The sequence below is a fragment of the Saprolegnia parasitica genome (assembly GCF_000151545.1).
Source record: "Saprolegnia parasitica CBS 223.65 unplaced genomic scaffold supercont2.95, whole genome shotgun sequence".
NCBI classification, from domain to species: domain Eukaryota; phylum Oomycota; class Saprolegniomycetes; order Saprolegniales; family Saprolegniaceae; genus Saprolegnia; species Saprolegnia parasitica.
In genome coordinates, this window is record NW_012156489.1 from 66943 (window position 1) to 88294 (window position 21352).

Genomic DNA, 21352 nt, shown 5'->3' on the forward strand with positions numbered 1-21352 from the left:
GATGGACGGCTCCCCGCCGACGGCCCGCGGTGGTCACTCGATGCTGCTGGCAGGGCAGCTAGCTCGTGCTTTTTGGGGGTCATTATTTTGGCGGCGAGGCCGGGTTTGTGTACCTGAACGAAGTATGGGTCCTCGACCTCGAGACGTCGGCGTGGTCTCAAGTCAAGTGCGAAGGCAAGCCGCCGGCGCCGCGCTACAGCCACTCGGCGACGCTCGTCGGTACACGCATTATTCGACGAGGGACATCCATCTTATTGTCGTATTGTACGGTTTAATTAGGGGCCAAGATGTTTGTGTTTGGCGGTAAAGGCGACAAGGGAAAGATCTATCGAGACATGTACTACCTCGACCTCGAGACGTGGCACTGGTACGTCGTCAACTGGACGACCGAGTCGCCCCCCGAGCGGTTTGGCCACTCGGACTTGGCCGTCGGCACCAAGCTCGTCTTCTTTGGCGGGTACTACGTTGTACACAATGTGATGGACAATGTTGACCATGAGTGTGCTAGCTGGGACGGCCAGAACAAGACCTTTAAAGACCTATGGGTCTTCGACACCGAGACGTTTGCGTGGCTCCAGCCCCACGTGGCGGGGACACCGCCGACGGCTCGGTATGGCCACTCGATGGCACTGCTCGACGACGGCCGCATCGTTCTCTATGGCGGGTACACTCTTTGATATCCACATCTTGGTCAAAAGGATGTCCATATCTACTACAGGCAATCGGTCAAAATGGTGCCCGAAGTCCGCGTCGAGTATTTCAACGACTTGTACACGCTGGACACGGAGACCATGGCGTGGATGCGGCCGCGCGTCACCGGGGACCAGCCAATCCCGACGTTTAGCCACACCATGACGATGGTCGGTCGCACGCTGTACGTTGTCGGCGGCTGGTCGGGCACGGAGCGCAGTCCCATCTACATGGGGGACAAAGCGATGCGGACGACGGCCAAAGCACTGGCGCGCGAAGAGGTTGACTCTTTTCTTCCAACTGACAATGACGATGATGGGTGTAGCGGCTGCAAAGCGGGTATGACGCGCAGCCCGTCGACTACCGCCGGCTCCTCGGGGTCTCCAAATACGTCCACGCGATCGACTGCGATTCGATGGTGTGGTCACAACCCATCTCAGAGGGCTGCCACGTCACGAACCGGTACGGGCACAGCGCAGCGGTCGTGGGCTCCCACCTCTTTCTCTTTGGTGGCTGGGACGGGAACCGGTCGATGAACGAACTGGTCGTCGCGGATCTTCCGACACCCTCTCCGTAGCTTTCTAGGACGTTCACTTTGTTGAAGCCATCTTGACATATCATCCAACCAAAGGATGTGTGGGCTCGACGCAGACACTACTCTTCCTACGTGGTCTTAACCTTCCAACGCCGGGAGCAAATAAAGGGTGTATTGAATGGTTGCTGGATACCGAAACGAGCTTTTCGAAGGTCGAAATTTCGTATTCGACCGCATTGGAATAGCAGTTGACAGTGTGGTTCCTCGCATTCAATCGTTAATCCTTCGCAATGCGGGTTGCCATATCATGTGCACTCGAGCCGTGCTCGGTACGTCCCACCCTCACGTTCGTTGTATGCGAGACAGGGGTGGTGTCAACTGTGTTCCAGCCTAAGAGAACTCAACTCGGTGGACCAGTGAGGTATCAAACGAATTACGCATACCGGTACGAGATGCGACCGATCTTTTTTCTCGAATTGATGACAAGCCAAAGATTCTGCAGGGCCGCGCGGCTGGTGGTGTACTCTGTGGGATTACATTGGCTTTTGGCCAAATGTCCCCGTCTCTTGTTCTTCTATCTACAAATCTGACAATTTTATCTAGAGCCGACTCGAGTGGTCAAGCGGCGTCCCGGGTGACATTTTTAGAGACCATTATGAAGAGGGTTGGGTGTACACGAGCCGACGAATGCTAAAGTTCATCGAGTCCGTGACGTAGAGCACACCATCGGGGTCGATGTAAATGAACTGGGGACCGCTGAACATGGCGGTGCTGCCTGCACCGTCTTGCATGCCGTTGGAGCCCGGAACACCGGCGATCGTGATGACGTTATCATTGGCATCGATCGCGCGGATGCAGTGGTTGCCAGTGTCGACGACATAGACAGTACCATCCACATCGACGGCGACGCCGGTTGGGGTGTCAAAGGCGGCGCTGGTACCGGTGCCATCTGAGTGGCCGGCCGTGCTACTGCCAATGTTGGTGACGCTGCCGTCGAGAGCGATCTTGCGCACCATATTGCCGTCCGTGACGTACACAACGCCCGATGGCGCCATCGCCAGCGCATACGGAAATGCATACGTCGGCAAGAGCCCCGACGCTTGGCCCGAGATGCCCGAGCCCGAAAACGTCGAGACGACACTGCCGCTGATCGAGCGCAGCTTGTAGTTGTACGTATCGGCAACGAGGATCGTAGAGTTGGCGACGGCGATGCTCTTCGGCATGTAGAACGTGGCTGTGCTGGCGTTCCCGTCGGCATCGCCCAGGACACCGGTGCCGGCGACCGTCGTAACGACACCGCTGGCATCGACCGCGCGCACGGCGTTGTTGTCCGAGTCGGCCACGTACAAGATACCAGCAGACCCGGAATTCGTGGTATGTGCGATGCCTTGGATACCGTTGAAGGTGGCGTTGGAGCCGGCGCCGTCGGTAAACCCGCTGCTGAAGCCGCCAGCGAACGTCGTCCAGCTGCTCGTGTTCATATTGATGCGCATGATGGTTGTCGGTGTGTCGGCGACGTACAGGTGCGTACCGTTGCCAGCAATGCCGAACGGGGGGTACACAAAGGACGTGATAAGGCTGTTGCCGGCAAACGTCGAGACGTTGTACGACCGGTTGGCCAGTGGCATTGACGACGGCGTCGGCGTCGGTGTCGACGTCGGGGTTGGTGTTGGTGTCGATGTCGAGTTCCCCGTTCCGGCGTCGGCCGTCGCATTTCCCCATGACGGGATCAGAGCGACGCAGAGGCCAATAGCGACGAGCACCAGCAATAATGCCATGAGAATGCCCCAGCCCCTCACGCCGCGACGTTTGGTCTGTGCCGCCCCATCGACGTTCATCGATTTGGCCGCTACATCGTCGAATCGCACGGCAGTTGACGCTTGCGTCTGCTGAGCCAATGTGGTAAGTGCACCGACGACGGCGGTCATCGATCGCTGCTCGGACCCGGATTGACGCAGCTCACTCGCAAGCGTCCAGAGATCCACAGGCATCGTGTCGGGGCGGCGGTCGTCCATCGCCACGTGAACCACGCCACGGTACGCCTCGATGAGGCAGCCGCCAAACGCGCACACGTCGGCCGCCTGCGCATCCGCCAGACTCAACTTGTCCTCGATCGGGACACCGCGGTGGGTCCTTATACTGGCCTTGTAGCCACCACCGACGGCATCGAAGACGCCAATAGCCGCGCACGACACGTTGCCGTGATAGTACCCATGGTCGTGCATCGACGCGAGATCTTTGGCGGCGTCATTGAGCAGCTGGAGTCGCATCGGCGCCGACACTTGGACGAGCCGTAGAAAAACGCGCAGCGAGCCATAGTCGGCCCCGAGGTCGAGGTGCCTGCTACTGTCCGACGGCGTCTCGAGAGGGTGGGATGCGTCGGGGGGCGAAATCTCGACCGCCACCGCGTCCAGATCCTCTGCATCGCGAGGGGAAAGTAGCGATGGTACGGCGACCTGGGGCATACTACTGTTGTCCCTCGTCGGTGCGGTAGCGGTTGCCATCGGTGCGCTGGCGGTAGTCGTCGGTGCAAGAATGCGTACACTGACACGCCGCGAATAGCAAATCCAACGCCAAATTTAGGTGCCTCTCAGACGCCATCTTGTACGAGCCGCCAGTATAATAATAATGGCGTCTTCCAATTCTTAAAATGGCCTCGCCGCGAGGGCGCTTACAAATCCAGTCTTTCCATCAACCAAGAGAAAAATGAGCGCCATGGAGAGACGCGTCAAGGGACTGTATGTGGTGTCGTATCTCCTTGACGCACACTGGCCCTGCGCCCGTGGGAAATACTCATGGCGTCGAGGCAGCTAGCTATATATGTAAGCACGATCACGACATTTAAAATAGCCCATCACGAGACCACGCGCTCGCAACGTGTTCAGGGTACGTCTGAGACATCGTATTATGTCTGAGAAGGGCCCTTGGAACCTTGATTGAAGGCCATGGTATGTCACACACCACGATCTGACCTGTTAATAAAAGCGAGCTCTCCGGCTGCCACGTCACCAAGATCGTCAGGGCCAAAAATGACGTCGTCATTTCGTCAGTGCCCACCGTCGAACAGCGCCGTCAAACTTGCAGTGCCCGCAAACGCCGTAGATCGATGCACGTCATGGGACTTGAACTGGCGGCGACGAAAAGAGAGGTTGTGTTTCGTGAGTGAGCAAGGTGAGGGGCGATTTAAAATTGCGCCGATTTGGAGAAAAAAGGCGCGGGCAAAACGGAAATGCCCAAAAATTGCTTGATGGGCGGACTTGAGCAGAGATGGTCTCGTCTGCTCGCTGGAGACGCGTGTGAGGCGTGAGTGGTACACGCAATGTAGGGGACCTTTAGCTCTGCTCGCCCATAGTTGGGCACCATCTGGAGGAATGGTGCTCATTTTAGCTGGAGTCTTCAACTTTACTCGCTGTCGACCACAATACCAGGGGTGATAAATTACTCTGGATAACACCAAGGCCATAAGTTGATACTACAAAACCCATAAAAGGTAGAAACTGATGATCCCTCTCAGGAAGCCGGCAAGAGTAGAGACCGACGAGGCCACAAAGCTGGTCCCTGCACCCGCCCCATGATGCTGCGTCAGTACTCGATATGCGGCGCGACTGCACAACGACTCTGTTCACATGACGATGGCCAGCGGCAGGCGCAAACGATCCAACGCGAAGTCATACCTCTACTCTGCATTAATCTCATTGGAACGCGGCTACCTCCGAGAGGATCTTCTCCACAAACGAGTCGACGCTCGACGTGCCGAGGACGGCGTTGCCATCCCGGGTCCGGACGTTGACCTCGTTGGTCGCCGCTTCCTTCTCGCCGACGACCACAATGTAGTTGTAGCCCGCGAGCTGCGCGTCCCGAATCCGCTTGTTGAGCGTTTTGCCGTGCCCGATGACGTCCACGTACACGTCGTGGGCATGCAGCGCCGCGTGCACCTGCTGCGCGTACGCTTCTTGGTGCTCGGTCAACGGCAGGACGGCCACTTGGCGCGGGCTCAGCCAGAGCGGCCACTTGCCCGCCGTGTGCTCGATCAGAATCGCCATCATGCGCTCGATCGAGCCAAGGACCGCGCGGTGGACGATGATGGGCGTGTGCTCGTTGCCGTCGCTGCCGTCGTACTTGAGGTTGAAGCGCAGCGGCAGTTGAAAGTCGAGCTGGATCGTGCCGCATTGGTGCTCGCGCTTGAGAGCATCGCGGACTGCAATGTCAATCTTGGGGCCGTAGAACGCGCCGTCGCCCGCGTTGAGCGTCCACGGCATGTCAAAGGCGTTGAGAGCTGCCTCGAGCTGCGCCTCGGCCGAGTCCCAGAGCGCCAGGTCGCCCATGTACGCCTCGGGCGCGTCGAGAGCCGCAGCTACCATCCCCCCATCAATCTCAATACGAATCTGAAACTCAAAGCTACCTGAAACTCAAAGCCAAAGACGCCATACACGTGCTTGATAAAGGCGAGGCACGACTGGATCTCGTCTTGGACTTGATCGGGGCGACAAAAGATGTGCGCGTCGTCTTGGTGGAAGCGGCGCACGCGCGTGAGCCCCGTGAGCGCCCCCGACGCTTCGTTCCTACATGTCAATATATTTTCATTCGCATTGAGATTCAGATTGAGATTCGAAAGTACCGGTGCAAGGCCGAAAAGTCGGCAAACCGCACGGGCAGTTCGCGGTACGAATAGACCTTGTTTTCTTTGAACATGAGGCAGTGGCCCGGGCAGTTCATGGGCTTGAGACCAAAGAGGTCGCCGTCGTCGTCGCTCTGCAAGGCCGCGTGGTTGGCGTGGTCGGCGCACGACATGGGCTTGTCGTCGTCCATGCCCGGGCGCACGCTGTACATGTCTTCCTTGTAGTTCTCATAGTGGCCCGACGTTTCCCAGAGTTCCTACGTGCGATTCAGCTCCCAATCTGGATCTGAATCTTTACCTTCTTAAAGATGAGCGGCGTCACGACTTCGTCGTACCCACGCTTGCGGTACTCGTGGCGGATGAAGGCAGCGAGGCGATTGAAGATGCGCGTGCCATGCGGTAGCATGAACGAGCTGCCGGGGCTCCATGGGTGGAAGAGGAAGAGGCTCTGCGCCTTGCCAATGATCCTACAAAATACATGTGTAGTTGGGCCTTGGAGATGGGATGGTACCGATGATCGCGCTTCTTGGCCTCGGCCTGGAGATGCTTCCACTCCTTCATGCGCGCCTTGTCCGGAAACGTGACGCCGTACACGCGCTGGAGCAGCTCCGAGCCGTGCGTCCAGTGCGACGCGCCGCAGCGGGTGAGCGCGACCGTCTGCAGCATGCCTAGTTGCACGGTGAGGAGTTAGCGATCGCACGCACAATAGATAAGAGGAAGAGGAGGCTGTCGGTCCAACTGTAGCTCAGTAGGATCAATGCTAGATCGCTGAGGTGTTCGCCAGTCATGCTTTCTTATAGGATACATGTGTGCAGGTGGCCAAGTCCACGATGGACCTGCGTGGCATGGCCACCCGGTATCCGTAGAGTATGCAAGAGAGAGGCAGGTATGGAGACATACCCGTGTGCGGAAGGTGCGGGCCGCGGCAGAGGTCGACAAAGCTTCCGCACTTGTACAACGTGATGGGCTCGTCGGCCGGGATGTTGTTGAGCATCTGGAGCTTGAACTTGGAGTAGCCAAACATGTCTTTGGCCACGTCGCGCGTCACTTGCAGTCGCTCGAACGGCGCCCGCGCCTTGATGATTTTGGCCATCTCTGCTTCAATGTCGCTAAAGTCATGCTCCGAGAGCGTGCGGCCAGACGGCAGGTACATCTCGTAGAAGAAGCCGTCGGGCAGCGACGGGCCATCGCACAAGAGCACGTCGTCGCCAAACTTGGCCTCGAGCGCAGCGCCGAGCACGTGCGCCGACGAGTGCCAGAACATGGCCTCCATCCGCTTGTCGTCAAAGTCATGCAAGGCGACGTGCGTCGTCGTCTCGGGGAGCGGCCGCGAGAGGTCCCACACAATCTGTTCGTCCGTCTTGGTTGAGATCGTCGCGCCAACCACGGGCGGGATCTTGGCGCCGGTCGCTTGCGTGAACTGCTGCATCGCTTGCAGCGGCGTGGCTGCCATCGTCGGCGAATACGGCGTCGTGACCGAGGGCACGACCAGCTGCACCGTCGCCGGCGGGGTCGCGCCCGTCGCCGCCCGCGCCTGGCGCGCGAGCTCCGCGTTCCACTTCTCGAGGCGTGTCGCCGCATGGCTCATGCACCGTACCGTACGCATGAAGCTGCTCGGGCGGCGCCACAGTGGCCGGCCATGCAGAGAGCGCAGCATCTTCCGTCCACCACAGGAACACAACTCCAATGTGTGCTCCGGAGGGCTATCCGGATATCCAATGGGATTGGCGGGTATTTATAGGCTTATGCAAAGGGTCAGTTGATTGCTAAATACGGCATGTGCCACCTCTTGGAGCCATAGCACTCAAAATTCAAGATCACAGCTCAACCTCACTACCTGAGCGAGAAACAACCAGGCGCTCGGCGCCCAGCGCCCAGGCCAAAGACAGCCGCACCAACAACCATCGTAGCAACAATAGCGAGTGCAGCTAACGATCAAACCCGTCCCGTAACGTTTCATTCAGCAACTATCTGATTGTACTTTGCCGTGGTCCAGTGCAATTTGGGTTAGTACAGTATTAGAATGGTCCACAACCAGGACATGCCGGTCGCGAACGTACTCTGCGCCCGACGAGAGCTCTCGCACAACGCTGCTCTTCTTCTGGAGAACGTCCGCAGCTCCAAGGGTCTCTGCCACATTACGAGCCCCCGCGCCTTTGCCCACCTCGACTTCAACGCTAAAAAGGCCACTCAAGTTGCTGGTGCGACCCCATGGCCGCCCCAATGACGCTGCTCATCGCGTACTAGAGATGCACGACAAGATAACGTATGAGAATGCGCTCCTCATGGTACACCTACTAGTACTGCCGTAGGCCTCGTCTTCTCACATTATGACAGGAGAAGATGGCGCACATCATGGTTCCGTCCGCGAAAAGCATCAAGAGCGCGACGGCCTTTGCACCGGGCACGTGCATTGATGCCAACATGCTGCCAAAGATCGACAACCACAACCAGTACACCCTTGTGTCCGGCTATAAGCGCAACCGTGTGCGGCAGAGCGCTCGCATCGCCAAGGAAAACGAGGTGCGTTTTCTTGGATACTTGCTATCCTGCGGCTGCAGGATAGTGCGATTGGATAGCTGTACCGCAAGCGCATTTTGGCGCAGAAACCCACGTACTCGGTGCAAGCATTTGAAGCCTCGAATGCCGTCAAGAACGTCCATCTGCAGCGAATACACAAGCAGCTCATTACGTCGTCACCGACGCCGGCGCAGTTGAAGGCCGACGCGGTCCGCGAAGCTACCGAGGTCAAGCGGACGGCGTTGCGGCAACGCATTTACGGTCCGCAGCGCGTGGATACCTCGTCGCTCGAGACTGTCGACCCGTTCGTTCGCAACCAGACATGTATCTGCATTAACAACTTTGAACCGCGGCCACCAACCTCGAGCGGGAACCAAGCCCCCCGCCGCCCCCCCGGGAGGCAACCTCCACGACCGAGTCGCCCCGAGCCCCCAAGTTTGATCTTCGTAGCGAGACAGGGCTCGCAGCCAGAAGACTCGGAGCTCGAGCTCATTCTGACCGAGAACGAGTCGATTCCCGTATTTGCGTCGCCGCGGTCGAGTCTGGCAGCAGGAAGCCCGCACACGTCGGCCGCCGACGACCTCTCGCCGCTCGAGACGCTAAGTTCCATGACGCTCTCGGACCGAGACTACCTGCTCGCAGATTTTTCGCTCGAGTCCAACTACAGTTGATACCCAAAGACACTTTTGTAGAAAATGCGTCGACTACATCGAGCAATGGAACCGGTATGCTAGTTTCCACGTAGTATCAAGTATCAACTTGCAAGTCGTCTCAACGCGTCGCAATTATCAAGTCGGCCTTGGATTCCATCTGATTGGTAAAAAAGAATCGACATCGGACGCTATTGGCCAATGCGACGCACAAAGACCTTCTGACGACGTGGATTGGCGGTTCACGTTCACTGGCCACGGCTTTTGGCCAATCGCATCGCGTTCCATGCGGGTGCTCACTTACACTATTCTCTAAATGTGGCACATGCCGAAACCAGTGATAGTGTAGGATTGGAAAAGCCGATTATTGGATTGGGCCGACAGCATCATGAGCAGCGACTCGGACTGCGAAGAGTACGTGCCCGACCACAGCAAGCGGCGCATCGTCGGTACGCTGCCTTCCGCGCCGCCTCGTAGCCGCCTCATTTTGCCTGCTTCTAGTCGAGATTGCCTCGGACAGCGACGACGACAACCTGCTCAACGTCACGCCGGTCAAGCGGCGGCGCGTCGGCGCCTCGCAGGCGACGTCGCCGCCCTCTGGGACCGACTCGCCGCTGCGCCGCCGACCCATTCGCCGCGCCTTGGTGTCGCCGCCCAAAGAAGACCAGGACGGCGTCGTACACCTCGACGACTCGTCGTCCGACGACGACGATGCGACCAACGACATTGAAATCCAGATGAAGCTTGCGAACGACCCGGTGCTGCAGCGAACGCAAGCCATCTTGCGGTTCGTCCATCATTGATCGACGGCATCGACCTCATGACGAGGATGCGACTGGTTAGGAAGGTGCAGCCCGTCGATGTGGTCGCGACCGACGCCTTTTCCGGCGACGATGCGATGATCACGCTCGCCGTGCAATGGACACCACCCAGCGGAAGCGAGCACACGGAGCGCATTCGCATGCCCCAGGTAGAAGCCTCTCGCGAGAACAAAGAGTCGAGTTGACGAGATGTGTGTAGACGGCGACGTTTGAGACGCTCCTGACCAAGTTCTGCGAGTGCCACGACCTCGCACCGGCCGGCGTCCGCTTCGTCTTCGACGGCGTCGCGATCGAGCTCCAGGACACACCCGAGGTACAGCCAAGCGTCCTCGCTTTCTTGCTCCATCGCCTTATGCATCTAGCGCTACGACCTCGAAGACAACGACGTGGTCAACGCCATCGTGGACTTTGATCGAGCGTACGTCCCGTCGTCCATGTCGCCGGCCAAGCCCGTGTCGAAATCGCCGGCGAAATCGCCGGCCAAAGACATTATCCGGGTCAAAGTACGGCGGACGGGCGGCAAGATCGAGATCTACCGCATCTCAAGCAGCATGCCAGTGCAAAAGCTCCTGCTCTCGTTCTGCAACGTGCACAAGCTGTCGCCGGACCATGTGACGCTCAAGCTCTTGGGCGACACCCTCGAGTTGGACAAGACCGTCTCGGTATCCGTAGCTTTGGCGCGACACGGGCTTGACAGACGATATAATATGTGTTGTAGTATTATAGCCTCGACGCGACCGATGTCGTCGAGGCCGCGTGCGACCAAGCGATCGCCGAAGATCCGACGGCCCTCGGCGTCAACCTCCGCTTTCTTCCTTCCACCGAAACGGAGACCTTTAAGATTTCAACGGTGCGTCGCCATGCAGTAGAGGGAGCTCACGCGGGTGTAGACTGCGCTTGTCAAGACACTAGTGCAGAAGGTCTGCGCCAAGCGGCACTTGGATCCGGCCAACGTGCGCTTCAAGATCGACGGCGAGTTCATGCACCCCGACCAACCCTTCTCGGTTGCTATATTTACTGCTTTTACGATGTATCGCTCATCTTGTCTACCTATGTAGGAGTACGACCTGGAGGGCGACGAGCTCATCGACGTTGTCCTGAGTTAAGACCTTGCTAGTTTCGCTGTTTTATTCTGTCTGGTTGTGCGTCTTTGATCCGTGTCCTTGCAAGCAAACACTCAAAATTCAGATGGAGTAGCGGGAAGTTAAGTGGTCCATTCATCGGTCGTGTAAAGCTCGTTGTGCAAGGGACGCAGCTCACGTGATGACCACTCAAAGCTCGAAGACCTCGGGGCCACGACAGATATAGGGGTAGGGGATACAAGACATTAAGGTGGGCGATAAAAACAGCACTCGGATTAGATTTACGTGGAGGACAAGAGGCGGCGCACCTTAGGCCCGCAGCTGCGACACAGGCACGAGGCCGCGGATGCCGTTGGCGCTCACCTTTTGGAACGCCGAGGCAAAGTTCTGGTGCCACTGCGCCGCGTCCGACGCGTAGAGCTTGATCCAGTCCATGGTGCCCTGCGGCTGGAGCGGGCAACCTTGGTTCGTGCGGCAGCGCGACGTGTCAATCGCAAGGGACATATCGACGTTGAAGCGGATCGTGCCCGAGTTGTCGTTGGCAGCCCAGAAGACACCCGACTGGCCTTGCTTCTTGATCCACTGCTTGGTCAAGTACGACGTATAGTAGACGTTGTCAAAGACTGCCGGTGTGTCATCAAACGGTCCGGTGAAGCCCGAGATCGACGTGTGCGCGCCGCCGAGCGTGTGCGCGCCCATGAGCGCAACCGTCTCGGCTTTGGTCAAGCCGAGACGCTGCGAGACCGCCTGCTGGACCGTCGAAATCGCGCCAGTCGGGTTGGGCAGGACGTTCTGAAGGTCGCACACAGCCTTGTCGGGGCGGCCCGTCGTAAAGGTACCAAGCAGATCCATGCCGACGGGCGAGCCCTTGGGGATCGAGTCCATGATGACGACCGACGCACCGAGCACGTAGAGGTCGGCCTTGGAAATGACGCCGCGCATTTGCTTGTGAATCTGGTTGATCGAGGAGATGACGCCGAGGACCGCGGCGTTGGCGCCCGACTGCGCGTTCACGCAGCCGTTGGGGCCGCCGTTGGCGACAGCACCAAAGGTGTCGATGTCGTGGAACCAGAGCTGGAGCATGCGCCCGGCAAACTGAAGAAATTGGTTCGAGTTGATGGGCCCGGCGACTTGGCGAAGGAGGCCTTTGGCAGTCTCGACGTCGCGCTGCGTGAGCGCACTCGAGAACGTGACGACGCACGCGAGGAGAGCGAAGAGCATTTTGCGAAGCATGGTACGACGGCGTGCGAAGTCGGAAACGAAATGGGAAATGCGAGTCAAGAAAGTCTCGGATGCCGTAAAAGATTAGCGGCCCAAGGTCCAGACGTTCGCGGCGATGCAGCTGAAGCGCACCTTACCACATGTGGTACATTCCGTCCAGCGCCACATTGCGATAGAGAGAGGACTCGAGATCCAGTCCGCATGACGTGGCGTCACGAAACGCGATTGCCGATCGCCAATCCGCCAATCAGCGCGACCGTAACGGTAGCAACCGTCGACGACCGTACGAGGCGAAGCCAGTGCGCGTCCTGGATCTCTGCTTCGCGGGACAAGAGCGAGCGGATCGAACGCACGATCGGGTGCAACGTTGGCACCGAGCTTCCTCTGCGATGGTCCCTCAGATTTGATTGTTGTATGTCTCTTTTAAGACGACTAGGACGCGGTCGAAGATACGATGCAGCGACGCCTCACGTCTCGTGCACGGTCGCAACGTCTGTAGAACACGGCGGGAAGCACAGGCATCCGCAATTTCGTCGTCGATCGAGCACTTGGCAGTTGGTCGCGGCCGCTGAGGACATTCCGACACGTTCTCAACATGAGTCGTTCACGCTTGGATACGGCGCACGCGTCTACTGGTCTTTAACGCAGCGGTCGTTCATGCCGCGTGAGGGACATGGTGCGAAAGCCGATATCATGTCCAGGAACGATTCTTTCCAAGCACGCAACGCGTGCCCAACCCCGTTGCAGCGAACGTCGCGGTATAAAAGCTACACGTCGCTGTCTCCCTTGCCGACGACCGACTTTACGTCGCTTGAAGCGGCGATCAATGCCCACCCACCATCGGCCTCGTAGCTATACCCAGTCGACGTCGAGTGACAGTAGGACACGATCATCGGTTGACGTTTAGTAGCTATGAACGACGACTCTGTTCCGCGTCCAGCCTGACACTTTTGCGTGTCAAGGGACTTGACCAGGCCATTCTTAAACAGTCAGCAAGCACACTTGGCGTTTGAGGAAGATACGAGTTGTTGCAGCACGAGGTGATATAGTGTATGGAGGCCAACTCGCCACGGAGTCGCGGAGTTTGCTACAATTGTACATTTGTAGCCTATCGAAACCGTGGGACGCCTACAGTCGCCCTAGCTACTACCTTGGTGCTAACGAGCCTTTGAGGTTCGGGTCGCCTGCAGGTCAGGTTCGGGTCGCCTGCAGGTCCGTCGTAGTCACACAGGCGCAAGACTTCCTCGCATGTAGACGTGTAGTACGGACAACATGTCGACAAAAGCACAGGAATTCAGCTTACGGTGTAAAAGGGGAAAGGGTGTCGATTGCATTCTTCCGGCCATTACGTTCGGTCTAGTCTCTTAAAACAACGTTTTGCCGTACTATTCTAGGCACCCAAATAGGGGCAATCGAGGTCATTCTCCTTACAAACATACAAAAGAGTAATATTGTAAGAGACTGACCCGCGACTGTCGCAACTTGGCCAGCCCACTTTGCATGAAGCCACCGCACATGTGCGCGCCGCCGTCCTGGGCTGCGCTGAGGCAGTCGAACCTTGTCCAGCGCGTGGTCTCGGCCCTCGTCCTCGGGTCACTCGTCGTGTCGTACCTCTTGTACGGTCCGCACGGCGCGCCTTTCTACCTCTGCGCCTTTGTTGTCGCGATCTGCAACTACGAGTTTGCGTGGCTCGCCGAGCGCATCGTGCACCGCTACATGCACAGCTTGCTGGCGACCTCGGGGGCCGAGCCGCCGCCCTTTGACGCCACAAATTGCGCCGTCTCGGGGCTTGCGGGCGCCTACCCCAAGACCCTGCTGCGCTTCTCGCCGCCGCCGTCGCCAGCGGCCTTGCGATCGGCTTTGGCCACCTCCAGCGCTGCATCGAGTGGTACCACCTCCCGCCCAACGCGATCCACGAGTTTACCATCTTTCTCGGCATGTCGTCGTGGCTCACCGTCTACTGCGCACTGCTGACGCCCACGTGGACATCGGCAGTCGTGCTACTGACGCAGCAGATCTTTTACTCGTTTTCGGTCCTCGCCAAGATCCTCTGCGATACAGGGCAGCACCACTGCTTCGTGCCGCTCAGCAATGCACACGTGCGCATCGAGGTGATCCTCGCGCTTGTCCTCATCCATCTCCCGCTGGCCTTCTCGTCCACCTTGGCGCCCGAGTGCATGCTAAAAGGCGTCTTGCACACGCTTCTCGCCGTCGTCGGCTACGGCTACATTGTGCAGCTCATGTATCCGATGGCCGACTTGCTCCTTCAAGTCCACGACGGACCACGCATTGCGCTCGGCTTCCTCGCGGTCGTCTGGGGCGCCGACACGGGCGCGTACTGCACCGGCCACCTCCTGCACTGGCTGCGGTACCGCCGCCCGCACCCGCTCGCCGCGCACATTTCTGCCAACAAGGACATTGAAGGCTCTCTGGGTGGCATCTTGCTTGGTGTCACCGGCGTCCTCCTCGTGGACCTTCTCCTTATGAACGACAAGGACACGGCCGACGAGGCCCAGTACCGCATGCGCTTCCGGTGGCGGCTTGGCTTTGCCGTCGTCGGCGCCGCGATTTCGCGCTACGGCGACCTCTTTGCGTCGCTTCTCAAGCGGCTCGCGGGCGTCAAGGACACGGGGACGCTGATTCCGGGTCACGGCGGCCTACTGGATCGCGTCGACGCGCTTTTGTTTGTGAGTGCGATGTTTGCGCTCTACCATAGAATAGCCTACCCCGGTGGATATGTCCTCGACATGGTCGGGCTCCTCGCGCAGCAGCAGCAAGTGCTCGATGGACCGCCGCCGCCTATCGAACCCTCCCAGTAAATAAGCAAGTATTTAAATCCATTGCAAAGTTCCCACGACGTCTCGTCCATGAGCCGAAGCAACCGTTTGACTCCTCATCCAGACGGTCGAGAGTCTACGAAATGAAAGCAACCTACGCCCTCGGATTCCATCGTTTGGACAGAAATGCTGACACCAGAAGGACCCCGGTTCGATCCTTGGTGGGCCACAACTTTTTGCTTTGCTCGATGAGTTTAAGGCTCCTGTTGACGATGTCGTCGAGGTCGTTGTGCGCCCCGTGACGACCCGGCTGCGTCGAATGATGGTCTTCGACTATCATTCTCGGATGACAACCCGCCGGCAGTGCACCGTCGGGTTTCCCTCGACAGCCATTCTCCAACATGAGTGCAACCAAGACCAGCAACGCCAACAACAAGAGCAACACGCCATCGACCGGACGCCAGCCGTCGATGCGGGAGCCGATCGAGTTTACTTGGAAGGAGGCGAGCGCGCTCGCGGCGCTTGGCGTCGTGGGCTTTGGCGTTTGGCTCGGGACATGCCGCTTCCACGTGTGCCCGCCCAACCGGTACCTCGTGCGCACGGGTCTCGGCATCAAGGACATGGCGGTGAGCCGCATGGGCCTCCAGTGGCCGTTCCAGGAGGCCATCACCGTGCCCATGAACCCATCGAGCTTCCGCTTCAACCTCGCGTGTCTCTCCAAGCAGTACCTTCCGTTCGAGATGCCGGTCGCCTACACGGTCGCGCCCGCCAACCCGATCGAAGACCCTTCTGGCTTCAAGCGCTACGTGGAGCGCATGCAACAGCTGCCGCCCGACGAGTTTGAAGAGACGCTGCTTGGCATCATCCACGGCGAGACGCGCGTGCAAGCAGCACTCATGGACATTGATGCGATCAACGACGACCGCGAGGCGTTCCGAACCAACGTCGTGGCGCTCGTCCAGCGCCAGCTCAACCAACTCGGCCTCGAGATCATCAACGCCAACATCGCCGAGCTGCGCGAAGCCAAGCGCGCGAACGGCCAGATGGGCTACCTCGAGGCCCGCGAGCGCAAGAAGCTCGCAAACACGCTCCAGGACGCCGAGATTGACGTGGCGGACGCCAACAAGCGCGGCGACATCGAGCAAAAGATCCGCCAGCGCGACACGCGCATCGCCGTCGCCAACATGGAGAAGGAGGCGCAGATCACCGAGAACGAGCAGCAGGCCGCGATCGCCAACTCCAAGGCGACACTCGCGATCATCGAAGGCGAAGCGTCGCGCAAGATCGAGGTCGCCAAAATCGAGGCCGAGCAAATGGCCGAGGTGCGCCTCCAGCAGCTCCGTTTGAACGTCGAGCAGCTGCGCCAGGAGCAGCTCCTCGTCGCCAAGAAGGCCGACATCCTCACGTCGGCGCAGGTCGAAGCCGACGCGCTGCGTGAACAGGCCAATGCGCGTTTGTATGCGGCCGAGCGTGACGCTGAGGCCGCTCTCGCAATGATGGAAGCCGAAGGCCGCGGCCTCAAGGCCAAGATGATCATGGAGAGCGAGGGCCTAGCCGCAATCGTGGCCGCTGCGGGCCATGATGCCGACCTGGCCAAGCAATACCTCTACATTCGCGCCGAAGTGCCACAGCAACTCGCCGAATCGCAGGCCAAGGCGCTACAGGGCCTCCAGCCCAAGGTCTGGGCCTTCAACAACGGCAGCGACGCGTCGGCGCCGTCGATGGTCAACGACTTTCTCAAGGGCTTTGGGCCGGCCATGGACATCCTCCAAGAGAGCGGGATCGTTGGAAACAAGCGTACGAGCGCGCTGGAAGTCGATGCGATCACGGCCAAGTTTGCGCCCAAGTAGAGCCTCTAGACTGCATGTAACTCTCGGAAAAGCCATTTATTTGCGATTCAAGCACGTTAGGGCTCGCTTTGCTTGGGCGGCGTGACGACGCGGACGTCTGCGGGCCGCGGCTGGTTCTGCCCGAACGGGTCCTTCTCCATCTCGACCGTCCAGCTGTGGGCGGTCGGGTCCAGATGCACGTACTGCCCGAGCTGCTCGATGCCCTTGACCGCGATCGCGATCTTTTCCTGGATCTTGGCCGCGTCCGTGAGGCTCGCGTTCTCATGGAACTCGGCCTTGATGTCTGCGACGAGCTGGTCCTTCTTGATGCTCGGGAAGCGCTGCGCGAGCTTGAGCACTCGCCGGTAGATCTGGGGCACGCTGCGGCCGGCCATCTTAATTGCGGAATGCGCCTGCTTCGATTATATTCGGCATGTGGCTATTCGCACGCAACTTTGACAGTACATCATATCGCAACGGCAATAGCAACACATCCCAGCACGAAGCCACGTCGCTTCGTCGATGCAATCATATACCAACGTCTACTACCGGCTCTAGAGTCCATGGTGGACTGCGGAGCCTTGCGCGGGAGCGGTCTTTGTTATTTATGGCACATGCCGCATATGGCTTGGATGCACGCCCATTGGCCAATAATCGACAAATGGCCTTCGACATGCTTCGGCAGGTCCGCGTGGCCCATGACCAAGCCGCGACCAGCGCAACAGCCATATTAGCGAGGTCCCAGCATCGATGGAGGTAACTGTGCGAGGGTACAAACGCGGCTACAAGGCGTAGGACGAGCCCGAGGTGCATTTAAGTGGATCGGCGCGCGCACGCACGTAGCCAATCATCGCGCGTATTTTTCATTTTTGAATTTCAACCAATCATAGCCGAGGTTCGAATATTTCAAGCGAGCAGCTTTGAAAATAGCCAGTGGCTTTTCTAACGTGCCAAGTACTTCGCCAGCAACATGGGCCGCCATCGCGATCCGCTCTGGAAGTGGTTTGACGACACGCCGGTCATGCGCCCGGGCAAGGTCACGGCCTGCGTGACCTGCAAGTTCTGCACCAACTACGTCTGCGCGGTCACAACGTCGCTCAAGCGCCACCTCGAGATCTGCCGGAAGCGGGACCCGGCGCTCTTGCCGGACGAGCACCTCCCGCCGGTCGACATGGCCCACAAGCGCCGCGTCGACGATGCTGGCAAAGAAGAGGCCTTTGCGCAGCACAGCGCCAAGCGCACCAAGCAAGAGGATACAAGCGCGCCGCAAGCGCCCTTGCAGCAGGCCAAGGCCGAGAAGCTCCTCACCCGCGCCGTCCTCAGCGCGTCCATGGACCCGTCGGTCTTTCAGCATCCGGCGTTCCTCGCCTTTTTCAAGGTCCTCGCACCCGACTTTGCTGTGCCCACGCCCATGGACGTTCACGGACGACTCCTCGACGCCGAGTACAACACGGAGCTCGATGGGATCCGGTCGCAGCTCGCGTCCAGCGGCGCCGGCGTGCTCGCGCTGCCGCCCGGCGAGACGTTCCTCACGCTCTTCACGCCGTTTCCGTGCGCGATTCCGAGCGCCGACGTCCTCACCAGCGAGTCCGCCGAGGCGGTCGCCGTGCACATCATCGCCGCCCGGCGCCACGCGCGCGCCATGATCGCGACGGCTGCGCCGGCGTTCCTCTCGCCCACCGACGGCAGCGACGGCAGCGACCTCTGGAACCTCACGTCCGCCCTGCCGTTCCTTGCCTTTTGCGCCGACGCCCGTCCGTCCATGTCCCTCGTCCGGTCGCTCCTCGAGAAGGAAACCGCGCCGGATGCGTTCGAGTTTACGTACGGTGACATTGCAGCTGCGCTCCATGCCGTCTGCCGCGACGTCTGCGCGCTGCCAGGGCCCAAGCAGCAGCTCAAGAAGGCCGTCGCACTCCTCCACTCGCTCCACGACCCGGCGCTCGCGTCTCTTTTCGAGACTACGTGCCAGCATGTGCTACGCGACCATGTGCCGCTGCCAGCGATCTTCCGCCCCGCGTCGTTCGCGTCGATTGTCGACATGCTGACGGCGCTGGACCGGCTCCGGAGCGTCATCACGGCACTTCCGGCTGCGATCGCCAACAACGACGCGTCCAGTGTTCGCTTGGACCCGGCCATGATGGGCATCATCCACGACGTTAGCTTCTGGAAAGCGAGCAAAGCGCTCGTGGCCGTGCTCAGTCCGATCCACGCCGCGATTGCCTACCTCCAGAGCTCGGAAGCGACCTTCTCGGCCGTCTACGCAGTCTTTTTACATGTGAAGATGGCGTTTCTACAGACGCCGACGACCATCTACGCGGCGTGCGGGCTCGTCTCGACGATGCACCACGAGTACCCGCGCGCGTTGACCGACATCCTCACGCACCACGTCGCGGTGGTCTACTCGCCCGTGCACGCGCTCGCCTTCCGCGTCGACCCATTCTTTGACCAGCTGCGCGCGGTCGTCGTCGAGCGGTTTGGCGCGTCGATGCTGGATCTGAACGACGAGCTCTTGAGCGAGTGCCGGCGCGGCCTCACGCTGCTCTGCCGCAAGTCGCGGACGCTCGAGGCGAAGGCGCTCTCGCAGTTTTGCCTCTACTGCGCCCGGACCAACGCAAGCACCGATGTGTTTGCGATGACCAAAACGATGTTGCCCAACTGCATTTGGGGCCAAGCAACCGGGCAGTTCCCCGACTTGTCGCCGCTGCTTGTCAATGTCTTTGCGTGCCCCGCGACCGCGTCCCGCCGCCACGTCCGTACCTCGACCTGCAGCGCGCCGGGCCAGAAAGAAAAGGTCGCGCTCTTGGCGTGGAACCAAGTCCACCGGCAAGAGAAGCAGCACGTGCTGTACCGGGACTCGGCGTTCGCCAAGGCGCTCGCGCGGGACCCGAACGCGCCACCGCTGCCGCCGACAGGTGCGTCCGACGACGGCAGCGACGACGACCCGTCGCGTCTAAGCGTCTTGCTCTCGTCGTTGACGGCGCTCCACCCCGAGAACATTCCCGACACGTGGCTCTTTGGCGCCCATGCCAACAATGCAATGCGCCAGCTCTCGGAAATGGCTCATGGGACGACGACGACCGTCTAAGAATGGATGTTGACGACAATATTACACTCTTGTTTTTGAATATCTGTGCACACCTTGTCTGGATGGCGGCTCGTGGCTACTTGTACGAGATTGACAAGTAGCCTCGCCCAGCTTGATACATTGAAATATTGATATTTAAAGAAATAGATACGCGTCCACATACGACATTAGAGCGACAGGACTATGGCGACGAGGAGCGCAGGCAATACAACCATGGTACGTGTCATCGACGAAGAAGAGCAGGACGCGTACAAGGTCATGCGCACCGTCGTCGTCGCCTCGATATCGTCAACGTGGCGCCACGTTGTAATGGTTTCAGCGCGGTCGTCTCGGCGCCACTGGATCATGCGAGCAGCCCGGGCGACCGACGGGTTACCGTACGCTTGTCCTAGCCAATGCATGATCGTGAATCTCAGCGTGCTTCCCGTGCATTGAAAGGTACCATAGCCGACGCCACCGCCGTAGCAGAGCTGGATGCCCTTGCGCTCAATGCAATAGCTGTTGAGGTGGTCGTGGCCCGCAAACGCCGCCTTGACGTCGCCCACTAGTATCGTATATCAAACCCGCGGCAAGATGGGTGATGGAGACGACGTACTCTGGACGAGCGCGTTCAGGACACCGGCTTGGGGGCCGCTGGAAATGGTTTCGCCGCGGTGCCCGACGTACTTGTGGAACAGCTTGTCCATCCAGCCAAGCTGGTACTCGGGCAGCGGAATGTGATGAAAGAGAACCGCCGGCGCCAGAGGCGTTGGCGGTGCCGCCGCCCGGAGGTAGGCCACCTGCGCCGGTGCGATCGCCTCGTCGGTGTTGCGTGTATCGAGAAAATACATGCGAAACACGGTGGCGTTGCTCGCGTCGGTAACGTTGAGCGCGTAGTTGCCGACTCCGCCGACGTCGTCGGGGCCGCGACGGGCCACCGCATACGGCTGCTGGACCATGTAGTCGAACATGGCGCGCCGTGGCATCGACGCCTAGGACGCAGGTGACGACTCGGTGTCGCTGCGACTCGAGTTGATGCCTACCCCTTCGTCGTGGTTGCCAAAGACGAAAGCCCACGGCACCTTATGGGCAATCACGCGGCGAATGGATGCGTCAATGGCGGCCTTGACCTCCGAGAGGTTCTACGTGGCGCTTCATGAGCAACGAACGTGGTCTTGTATGGATAGATGTTAATACGTGTTGGAGGAGGTCGTTCTCGACTTGGTCGCCCGTAAAGACAACGAGGTCGGGTTTCACCTTGGTCAGAAGCGCCTCAATGAAGGCCGTGGTGTTGGCCTCGGTGCACGGCGGCGGGTCGCTGCATCGGAAGCTCGAATCGCCCGTGTAGTGCGTGTCGGCAATCTGCAAGACGGTGAATTCGAGCTCAGTGGCGCCGCTCGCCGAGAGAGACGCGCGCGGATGCAAGCTTTGGGCGACGCCCATGAGCCCCTACGATGCGAGAGCATGAGTCGTTGCTAGAGACAGCGTACCACCACAAGCAAAAGCAGACAGCAGCCGAGCATATAAGAGGCGTGAAAACGGAAT

General features: G+C 59.5%; 10 protein-coding genes across 10 annotated transcripts; 5 read left to right on the forward strand and 5 right to left on the reverse strand.

Annotated features, from left to right (window-relative positions):
* Nucleotides 1-1878: 1878 nt before the first annotated feature.
* Nucleotides 1879-3694, reverse strand: SPRG_12876 (hypothetical protein; the record flags this gene model as incomplete). The annotated part of the gene is made up of 1 exon (XM_012352257.1): nt 1879-3694. The coding sequence occupies exon 1, from the start codon at nt 3688-3690 to the stop codon at nt 1879-1881; it is 1812 nt and encodes a 603-aa protein (XP_012207647.1). The 5' UTR covers nt 3691-3694.
* Nucleotides 3695-4879: 1185 nt separating this feature from the next.
* Nucleotides 4880-7526, reverse strand: SPRG_12877 (hypothetical protein). The gene is made up of 6 exons (XM_012352258.1): nt 6744-7526; nt 6355-6511; nt 6142-6310; nt 5844-6100; nt 5628-5787; nt 4880-5579 (listed from the first exon to the last, which is right to left on the reverse strand). The coding sequence occupies exons 1-6, from the start codon at nt 7498-7500 to the stop codon at nt 5268-5270; spliced, it is 1812 nt and encodes a 603-aa protein (XP_012207648.1). The 5' UTR covers nt 7501-7526; the 3' UTR covers nt 4880-5267.
* Nucleotides 7527-7860: 334 nt separating this feature from the next.
* Nucleotides 7861-9059, forward strand: SPRG_12878 (hypothetical protein). Its single transcript, XM_012352259.1, has 4 exons — nt 7861-8044; nt 8091-8131; nt 8181-8366; nt 8423-9059. The coding sequence occupies exons 1-4, from the start codon at nt 7867-7869 to the stop codon at nt 9032-9034; spliced, it is 1017 nt and encodes a 338-aa protein (XP_012207649.1). The 5' UTR covers nt 7861-7866; the 3' UTR covers nt 9035-9059.
* A 280-nt stretch (nt 9060-9339) lies between these two features.
* On the forward strand, nt 9340-10940 carry SPRG_12879 (hypothetical protein; the record flags this gene model as incomplete). The annotated part of the gene is made up of 8 exons (XM_012352260.1): nt 9340-9462; nt 9515-9800; nt 9857-9983; nt 10034-10147; nt 10197-10496; nt 10553-10684; nt 10725-10838; nt 10893-10940. The coding sequence occupies exons 1-8, from the start codon at nt 9402-9404 to the stop codon at nt 10938-10940; spliced, it is 1182 nt and encodes a 393-aa protein (XP_012207650.1). The 5' UTR covers nt 9340-9401.
* A 227-nt stretch (nt 10941-11167) lies between these two features.
* SPRG_12880 (hypothetical protein) lies at nt 11168-12173 on the reverse strand. The gene has a single exon (XM_012352261.1). It carries the CDS (start codon nt 12147-12149, stop codon nt 11226-11228), a length of 924 nt encoding a protein of 307 aa, XP_012207651.1. The 5' UTR covers nt 12150-12173; the 3' UTR covers nt 11168-11225.
* A 1464-nt stretch (nt 12174-13637) lies between these two features.
* SPRG_12881 (phosphatidate cytidylyltransferase) lies at nt 13638-14956 on the forward strand (the record flags this gene model as incomplete). Its single annotated transcript, XM_012352262.1, has 2 exons — nt 13638-13916; nt 14012-14956. 2 exons carry the CDS (start codon nt 13638-13640, stop codon nt 14954-14956), a joined length of 1224 nt encoding a protein of 407 aa, XP_012207652.1.
* Nucleotides 14957-15315: 359 nt separating this feature from the next.
* Nucleotides 15316-16764, forward strand: SPRG_12882 (hypothetical protein; the record flags this gene model as incomplete). Its single annotated transcript, XM_012352263.1, has 1 exon — nt 15316-16764. One exon carries the CDS (start codon nt 15316-15318, stop codon nt 16762-16764), a length of 1449 nt encoding a protein of 482 aa, XP_012207653.1.
* Nucleotides 16765-16803: 39 nt separating this feature from the next.
* Nucleotides 16804-17142, reverse strand: SPRG_12883 (hypothetical protein). Its single transcript, XM_012352264.1, has one exon. It carries the CDS (start codon nt 17136-17138, stop codon nt 16821-16823), a length of 318 nt encoding a protein of 105 aa, XP_012207654.1. The 5' UTR covers nt 17139-17142; the 3' UTR covers nt 16804-16820.
* Nucleotides 17143-17688: 546 nt separating this feature from the next.
* Nucleotides 17689-19857, forward strand: SPRG_12884 (hypothetical protein). The gene has a single exon (XM_012352265.1). It carries the CDS (start codon nt 17714-17716, stop codon nt 19826-19828), a length of 2115 nt encoding a protein of 704 aa, XP_012207655.1. The 5' UTR covers nt 17689-17713; the 3' UTR covers nt 19829-19857.
* A 138-nt stretch (nt 19858-19995) lies between these two features.
* SPRG_12885 (hypothetical protein) lies at nt 19996-21250 on the reverse strand (the record flags this gene model as incomplete). Its single annotated transcript, XM_012352266.1, has 5 exons — nt 19996-20216; nt 20271-20372; nt 20424-20799; nt 20851-20937; nt 21005-21250. The coding sequence occupies 5 exons, from the start codon at nt 21248-21250 to the stop codon at nt 19996-19998; spliced, it is 1032 nt and encodes a 343-aa protein (XP_012207656.1).
* Between the last annotated feature and the right edge of the window lie 102 nt (nt 21251-21352).

Bases quoted from the DNA above. Each gene is read 5' to 3' on its own strand.
- SPRG_12877 (XM_012352258.1), bottom strand. From the start codon at position 7,500: ATGCTGCGCTCTCTGCATGGCCGGCCACTGTGGCGCCGCCCGAGCAGC. The intron at 6,512-6,743 runs GTATGTCTCCAT...CCGTGCAACTAG, and splicing joins CCCGCACCTTCCGCACACGG to GCATGCTGCAGACGGTCGCG. The intron at 5,788-5,843 runs GTACTTTCGAAT...ATTGACATGTAG, and splicing joins GACTTTTCGGCCTTGCACCG to GAACGAAGCGTCGGGGGCGC.
- SPRG_12878 (XM_012352259.1), top strand. From the start codon at position 7,867: ATGGTCCACAACCAGGACATGCCGGTCGCGAACGTACTCTGCGCCCGA. The intron at 8,045-8,090 runs GTGCGACCCCAT...ATCGCGTACTAG, and splicing joins AAAGGCCACTCAAGTTGCTG to AGATGCACGACAAGATAACG. The intron at 8,132-8,180 runs GTACACCTACTA...ACATTATGACAG, and splicing joins ATGAGAATGCGCTCCTCATG to GAGAAGATGGCGCACATCAT.
- SPRG_12880 (XM_012352261.1), bottom strand. From the start codon at position 12,149: ATGCTTCGCAAAATGCTCTTCGCTCTCCTCGCGTGCGTCGTCACGTTC.
- SPRG_12883 (XM_012352264.1), bottom strand. From the start codon at position 17,138: ATGGCCGGCCGCAGCGTGCCCCAGATCTACCGGCGAGTGCTCAAGCTC.
- SPRG_12884 (XM_012352265.1), top strand. From the start codon at position 17,714: ATGGGCCGCCATCGCGATCCGCTCTGGAAGTGGTTTGACGACACGCCG.